This window comes from Sinocyclocheilus grahami, unplaced genomic scaffold, assembly GCF_001515645.1.
Source record: "Sinocyclocheilus grahami isolate Dianchi unplaced genomic scaffold, SAMN03320097.WGS_v1.1 scaffold772.1, whole genome shotgun sequence".
In the NCBI taxonomy this organism is placed as follows: Eukaryota; Metazoa; Chordata; class Actinopteri; order Cypriniformes; family Cyprinidae; genus Sinocyclocheilus; species Sinocyclocheilus grahami.
In genome coordinates this window covers 891,250-899,695 of record NW_015505951.1, presented here as the reverse complement: position 1 = coordinate 899,695, position 8,446 = coordinate 891,250, and the positions used below count along the sequence as shown (strand labels likewise).

Sequence of the window (8,446 nt, the reverse complement as noted above, 5' to 3'; positions counted from 1 at the left end):
ATGGATGATCAGACTCACAGATACTATGAAACACCTGGCCGTCACTCAAGGCAAGCTGCCAATCCACATGTCTCTTACTACGAAACAATCAGAGATACTGTATTATTAACAAAGAGCTGTAAATACCGACAGAAAAGAAAAACACATGTATGATAAGCATGCTAATCCTGAGAAGAAGAAAAACCCCTGTTAAAGAAAAACCGATCCAATCTGTAACCTTTACCCTATCCCTAACTAGATGATGGTTAACCCAAATCCTAAACCTAAATTCTATTCCACGACCAACAAGCAAGTTAATCCCAGAGCGAGACTTACTTGCCGAAATGACAGACGCTGGTCTTGCATCAGTTTCGATGTTAATTTTAAGGATGGTGTAGACACTATTACTCATGGCTGAAAAGTTTAAAATTGCTGGTTCAAGCCTTTAGCCATCATTGACCCATTGAACAAGGTAACTCCAGGATACTTGGAAATGCTTTGTATACATCTGCACTTTGCATTAAATGTTAGTGAAGACTGTTGTGTGTGTGCGTTTGATTGTAAGATTATCAGATGCGCAGGAGGTCTGGAGGTAGATGCTGGTGTCAGCAGAAGTCTCTTATTCCCGCTCTGTAATGGGACACATTCATTATCGACCAGTTGCCCTGCTCAACAACCGGCACTGGTAATATTTATCTCCTTCATCTCTCTTACACACTTTCTATCCTCCTTTACTCAGCATTTTACACCAGTTCTTCCTCTTTTGTGTCCATAAGTAGTAAGTGGTACGAGGAGGGTGAAGGGGTGTCCCTGTCAGATGATGTGTTGTATTGATATCAGTTCATTGACCTCTGTTCCTTTCTGTCTAGATATTAATTGATTTTGTGTGGGGCTCTCTGACCTGAGTATCTGACTTCCCTTTGGTCTTACAGGAAAGGCCGGAGTCAGATACCATTTCGAAAAATGGGTCTGTTCCAAAAAACTTGTGAAAAGTTAAGTGTTTCGTCCATGTCTGAATCCAAACTAAACTCGTAAAACTCTTTAAAAACTCTTGACAAGTTTGCAATGTCAAGCGTTTATCCTCATTAAATGTGAAATGTTATCTGACAAAATCACCAACAATGTGGGGTGAGATTTTGGACCAATAAGATTTTACTATGAGACATCATACCAGTCCAGAACAAAATGTCTGGTTCACTTTGCTGAGGTTTCTCTGCTAATTTACTATTCAATCCCACCGGTCAACAGTAAGAATAACCGCACAGAGTAAAACATTAATGCAATGTTTCAGAACACTATGCCAAGCAAACAAATGCTGGAAATGGGATAATGCTAAATTTTTCTTAAACTTAAGGGGCGCTCATTGACACCAATTCAATTCATGGAACCTAATAGGAACTGCAGGATCCAACTGTCACTGGCTATGTTCACATGAAACCAAATACCTAGTTATTGATGGCTTATTCAGTCTGAAAGTCCAGTGTTGGGGAAAGTAATTTTTAAAAGTAATGCATGACAATATTGCGTTACCCCCTGACAAATTACAAAGACAAAGGTTAATAAAATGGGATTAAATAAATTATATTTGTCTTATTTAACATATTTAATTATTGCAGGTTTGTATAATATTTTGAGTTTGACTGTTTTTATTCATTTTGAGGAATACTGAATCTGTTTTTGTGCAGGTGAGATAAGTAAATGCATGTTCACATTTCTAGTGTAGTTCATAGTCTAGAATTACAGTAAGCATCAAGTTCACACAGCACAAAACAACGCATCTGCTCTTACTCCCGATTTCTCTCAACATGGCATCACCAGAGCTGTCAGTCAAGACATAGGAAACAAAGTAACTGTGGAGTTACTTATTTGAAAAAGTAACACAGATATCTCCTTCTAAATTAAAAAGTAATGCATTACTTTACTAGTTACTTTAAAAAGGTAATCTGATTACGTAACTCACGTTACTTGTAATGAGTTACCCCCAACACTGGAAAAGTCTTCATGTAAATACCTGGATTGAGCTTGATCTGAATAAAATTTTGATCTTATTAAAAGGGGTGGTGTAGACCTTAAATGTGGGGTAAGCGATTTTTCAAAAACGCTTTAGAAAACTGATGGCAAAACAAACTTGTAGCCAATCAGCAGTAAGGGGCCCGATTTCTCTCAACATGGCATCACCAGAGCTGTCAGTCAAGACATAGGAAACAAAGTAACTGTGGAGTTACTTATTTGAAAAAGTAACACAGATATCTCCTTCTAAATTAAAAAGTAATGCATTACTTTACTCGTTACTTTAAAAAGGTAATCTGATTACGTAACTCACGTTACTTGTAATGAGTTACCCCCAACACTGGAAAAGTCTTCATGTAAATACCTGGATTGAGCTTGATCTGAATAAAATTTTGATCTTATTAAAAGGGGTGGTGTAGACCTTAAATGTGGGGTAAGCGATTTTTCAAAAACGCTTTAGAAAACTGATGGCAAAACAAACTTGTAGCCAATCAGCAGTAAGGGGCGTGTCTACTCATGATGTGGGGGAGAGAGCGTTCAGTGCACAGGACAGACATTAGCCGAGATGAGCGACAGAAAGATAGTGATGGCGGATAAAGAACAAAAGAGGAAAACGTCTGCGGAACAAAAGAAGGCTTCAGGCAAGAAGTAGGACCCGTGTAAATATCGGATCAGCTTTCCAGCGCTGGAGAGAACTCAAGGAGCGGAAGGCCTGCGATCGGACGCCGAGGTGGCTTTGTTTCTTCTCGATAGGTGAATAACACCGTGTCTGCGCCGCCACAACAGCTAAAGTCTGTCTAGTACACTGGACGAGACAAAGCGACCGTTGAAATCATTTGAAATTTGTGTCAATACGTCATAAATAGAACGCAGCAGCAGTTTTCTGTCGGGGATTTGTCATGTCACGCCGCACAGCATCCAGTGTAGACCATTGATATGTATATATATATATATATGGTGTAGACAGCATCACTGATTATAATGAGGTCCATAGTATTTTGTCACGCCGCGCCACAACATTGGTTTTGCTTTGTTTCACAGAACTAATTGTTGCCTGGGTTGCGTACGTATGTGTGGGGCGGAGCTATCAAAATAGGGGTGAGACATTTGGTGATTTCAAATGTCAACATTGGCTACCAGAAATCGCTTACCCCACCTTTAAATTGTCAAATTAACAAGAAAACTTAATTTTAGCCATGTATAGGGTGACCATGCATACTCTTTTTTTTTCTTTTTCTTTTTTTCTTTTTTTTTTTTTTACAGACATGTCCTGGCTGGGATGCCTAAATTGCCTAAAAGGTCTGGGTTTTGGCTTTGTTTTCTTATTCATGCTTGCTGAAGGTAATGACTGAAAAGTAAGTTGACCAAAAGTGTGCAGGCATTGTACCTAATCAATGAATCATGGCATGTGAGAAGGTGGGATCAACAGAAAATGGTCAAAGTAATACAAATATGTGTGCATAGACTGTATGAGGACTTTAGAACGCACAACAATAGGAAAACAAAGCCAAAAACCGGACAATCCCAATCAGGACGTGTCCGGGGAAACAAGAATGTAATGTCACCTTAGCCATGTAACTAAACTTGTGACAGTTCTGAATGCTGCGACTGGACACTGCGAATGCGACAAAATTTTGTACAGAACAGATGTAATCCAATTGCAAATGCGAATTGCAAAGTTCATGGTATATAACTTTCAGAATCTGGAATCGGATTGGGTTCGTTTGTATTGATTAATTTTAACATATTTTCTGCATTCATTGCACCACATTTTGTCACTGCACATTTACATAATGTTGAGCTCAACTTTGTTGCGTAATGAGCAATTGCTGGAGATTTTTCATTGAACTTTCATTGAAAATTAATTATCTTGCATTGTCTTGTCTTGCAAAACATTGTCAGTATGAACGGCCATTAAGCCTCACTTAAATCAGTCAGTCTACTTGTATAATTACACAACTGACAACAGCCACCAACCTGAGCCCATCAAGACCTGATCTGGCCTGAACACCGCCTGGCTCAGACACCGCTATCAAGTTAAAATCAAAAAAAGAGAAAGGGGTGGGCGGGGAAGGAAAAATCGATAAGAAGAAGCCAGCATTCTAATGCCTCGTTAATGGGCCGGAGTATTAATTATTCAGCTGAGGCCATTTTATCTGCTCGTTAAAGTGGCAGCTGGGAGGAGAAATGTGCAGCATTGTACAACATGTCTAGGGTCATTACCAAACCTCTCTTCTCCTGTCTCTCTCTTTCTCACATACACACACACACACATTGTGCACCAAGATGACCTTATCTACTGAACCTCTTTACCGAGAGAACGTGCGAGTGAGAGTGTGAGGCGAATAAAAAATACCAATGCTATCCAGATGCAGATCTGGCTATCATTGCGCCTCTCCCATCCAATCCATCAAACTCCAGTCCGTCTTGAAAGCACGCAGGGGAAATTCAGATTCCTCCAGCTGGCCCACCGTTTCTCTGCGTCAGTGGCGTACGCTCGGTGGAGGTGCGTGACACGATTCCTAATGACACTGCAGCAGGACTCTAGATCTCATTTGATTTATTTCTCCATCCATTACCACCACAACAACACACACACATCATCTTCCACCATCACTGTCATTATGACAACACAAAGTCAAATGTGCATGCATTGGGCTTTGCTCCTGTAGGATGGCGGTGTCAGGAAACATCTGTCAGACGCTGCCTTTGCCACATGGTATTAAAGTCAGGCTGGCCGGCCCGTAGGCCCGTGCCTGCAGGGTACAATGGTATCTGCAGGTCCGCCTTCTTCTTTGTCTGGTTGGGCTGATGTGAAATTGGCTTGGAGCACTGGGGACGGTTGGGGGAGTTTTGGTGGCAAAGGCATCAAAGGGCTTGACAGAGTGTACCAGTCTGGATTCTGTCAGCTCTAGAGACCCATAACACCAGTTCTGTTTGACCAGTTTAATCTCGCACATTTAGACTGTTTAAACTGCTTCAGTTCAGTTGAGATGCTGTCTATCTTACCATACAGGACAGATATCAATCAGGATGCTTTTGTCAGTTCAAACACAGATAGCCTCTTCTCTGTGTGTGTACCTGGTATACCTAAAGGACATTTTTGGCCCCCATGAGGAAAGCAGCTTATAAAGCATATAGAATTAAGTTTTTTGTGAGGGGTAGGTTTAGGGGTAGGGTAATGCCGAGTTCACACTGCACGATTTTCAAACTCATCAGATCGCCGTTGTTTTCACACTGCGTGACTATCTGGGGTAGCATTCAGTTGCTGCTGTGTTCACATTGCACGGTGGATCGGCAACAGGGGGTTTCACATTGCATGACTTCACAATAGGAAGAATCACTGACAGCTCTGTCTGGTGCAGGGTTGCCGGGTTTTCGCTACAAAACCCACCCAATTACTACTCAAAACTAGCCTGAAAATAGCCCAATTTCTTTCGGCGGGGCCCCCAATAAAAAATCGCGTTCGGGGGTAAAATACAAATTTTCTCCTGGTACAATTCACATTCCAGGGACGAAATAGCACGTTATTGGGGTCGCTTTAACCTGCTGACATAAAAAACAACCGACGGCAATCACGGATTTGGCAACACTGGTCCGCAAACTACGTTTCATATAACTCCTCCTCAAACTTCCCGCTGCCCTGTATCTTGGTCTCTCATTGGCTGTAGGTCATTGCCGATGTGTTTTTCAGTCAGAACTCATTTCACACAGCGTGATTGTGAATCGCCGACAGCTCCAGATATTTAGCATGCCAAATATTTCACGGGCGTCGGCGACGCATCGGCGATTCCCTCAGATCGCGTCTTTGATAATTCACACTGCGTGATTGTCACTCGCGTGAACGAGCACCGATTCCTCCGATTTCGGGCATTTGCCGCGATTTCGCAAAACCTGTCGGCGAGTGAAAAATCGGGCTAAGATCGTGCAGTGTGAACTCGGCATTACCCTACCCCTAAACCTACCCCTCACAAAAAACTTAATTCTATATGCTTTATAAGCTGCTTTCCTCATGGGGGCCAAAAATGTCCTTTAGGTATACCAGGTACACACACAGAGAAGAGGCTATCTGTGTTTGAACTGACAAAAGCATCCTGATTGATATCTGTCCTGTATGGTAAGATAGACAGCATCTCAACTGAACTGAAGCAGTTTAAACAGTCTAAATGTGCGAGATTAAACTGGTCAAACAGAACTGGTGTTATGGGTCTCTAGAGCTGACAGAATCCAGACTGGTACACTCTGTCAAGCCCTTTGATGCCTTTGCCACCAAAACTCCCCCAACCGTCCCCAGTGCTCCAAGCCAATTTCACATCAGCCCAACCAGACAAAGAAGAAGGCGGACCTGCAGATACCATTGTACCCTGCAGGCACGGGCCTACGGGCCGGCCAGCCTGACTTTAATACCATGTGGCAAAGGCAGCGTCTGACAGATGTTTCCTGACACCGCCATCCTACAGGAGCAAAGCCCAATGCATGCACATTTGACTTTGTGTTGTCATAATGACAGTGATGGTGGAAGATGATGTGTGTGTGTTGTTGTGGTGGTAATGGATGGAGAAATAAATCAAATGAGATCTAGAGTCCTGCTGCAGTGTCATTAGGAATCGTGTCACGCACCTCCACCGAGCGTACGCCACTGACGCAGAGAAACGGTGGGCCAGCTGGAGGAATCTGAATTTCCCCTGCGTGCTTTCAAGACGGACTGGAGTTTGATGGATTGGATGGGAGAGGCGCAATGATAGCCAGATCTGCATCTGGATAGCATTGGTATTTTTTATTCGCCTCACACTCTCACTCGCACGTTCTCTCGGTAAAGAGGTTCAGTAGATAAGGTCATCTTGGTGCACAATGTGTGTGTGTGTGTATGTGAGAAAGAGAGAGACAGGAGAAGAGAGGTTTGGTAATGACCCTAGACATGTTGTACAATGCTGCACATTTCTCCTCCCAGCTGCCACTTTAACGAGCAGATAAAATGGCCTCAGCTGAATAATTAATACTCCGGCCCATTAACGAGGCATTAGAATGCTGGCTTCTTCTTATCGATTTTTCCTTCCCCGCCCACCCCTTTCTCTTTTTTTGATTTTAACTTGATAGCGGTGTCTGAGCCAGGTGGTGTTCAGGCCAGATCAGGTCTTGATGGGCTCAGGTTGGTGGCTGTTGTCAGTTGTGTAATTATACAAGTAGACTGACTGATTTAAGTGAGGCTTAATGGCCGTTCATACTGACAATGTTTTGCAAGACAAGACAATGCAAGATAATTAATTTTCAATGAAAGTTCAATGAAAAATCTCCAGCAATTGCTCATTACGCAACAAAGTTGAGCTCAACATTATGTAAATGTGCAGTGACAAAATGTGGTGCAATGAATGCAGAAAATATGTTAAAATTAATCAATACAAACGAACCCAATCCGATTCCAGATTCTGAAAGTTATATACCATGAACTTTGCAATTCGCATTTGCAATTGGATTACATCTGTTCTGTACAAAATTTTGTCGCATTCGCAGTGTCCAGTCGCAGCATTCAGAACTGTCACAAGTTTAGTTACATGGCTAAGGTGACATTACATTCTTGTTTCCCCGGACACGTCCTGATTGGGATTGTCCGGTTTTTGGCTTTGTTTTCCTATTGTTGTGCGTTCTAAAGTCCTCATACAGTCTATGCACACATATTTGTATTACTTTGACCATTTTCTGTTGATCCCACCTTCTCACATGCCATGATTCATTGATTAGGTACAATGCCTGCACACTTTTGGTCAACTTACTTTTCAGTCATTACCTTCAGCAAGCATGAATAAGAAAACAAAGCCAAAACCCAGACCTTTTAGGCAATTTAGGCATCCCAGCCAGGACATGTCTGTAAAAAAAAAAAAAAGAAAAAAAGAAAAAGAAAAAAAAAGAGTATGCATGGTCACCCTATACATGGCTAAAATTAAGTTTTCTTGTTAATTTGACAATTTAAAGGTGGGGTAAGCGATTTCTGGTAGCCAATGTTGACATTTGAAATCACCAAATGTCTCACCCCTATTTTGATAGCTCCGCCCCACACATACGTACGCAACCCAGGCAACAATTAGTTCTGTGAAACAAAGCAAAACCAATGTTGTGGCGCGGCGTGACAAAATACTATGGACCTCATTATAATCAGTGATGCTGTCTACACCATATATATATATATATACATATCAATGGTCTACACTGGATGCTGTGCGGCGTGACATGACAAATCCCCGACAGAAAACTGCTGCTGCGTTCTATTTATGACGTATTGACACAAATTTCAAATGATTTCAACGGTCGCTTTGTCTCGTCCAGTGTACTAGACAGACTTTAGCTGTTGTGGCGGCGCAGACACGGTGTTATTCACCTATCGAGAAGAAACAAAGCCACCTCGGCGTCCGATCGCAGGCCTTCCGCTCCTTGAGTTCTCTCCAGCGCTGGAAAGCTGATC

The 8,446-nt window shown here is 42.2% G+C and overlaps 1 protein-coding gene across 1 annotated transcript in view; it reads left to right on the top strand.

The window, feature by feature from the left end:
• LOC107561423 (cadherin-15-like) overlaps nucleotides 1-8,446 on the top strand; it is a 39,987-nt gene continuing 31,541 nt past the window's right edge. Inside the window, exons 1-2 of the mRNA XM_016245866.1 lie at nucleotides 1-50; nucleotides 553-664. Coding sequence (XP_016101352.1) covers nucleotides 1-50; nucleotides 553-664 — 162 coding nt within the window. The remainder of the gene's footprint in view (nucleotides 51-552; nucleotides 665-8,446) is intronic.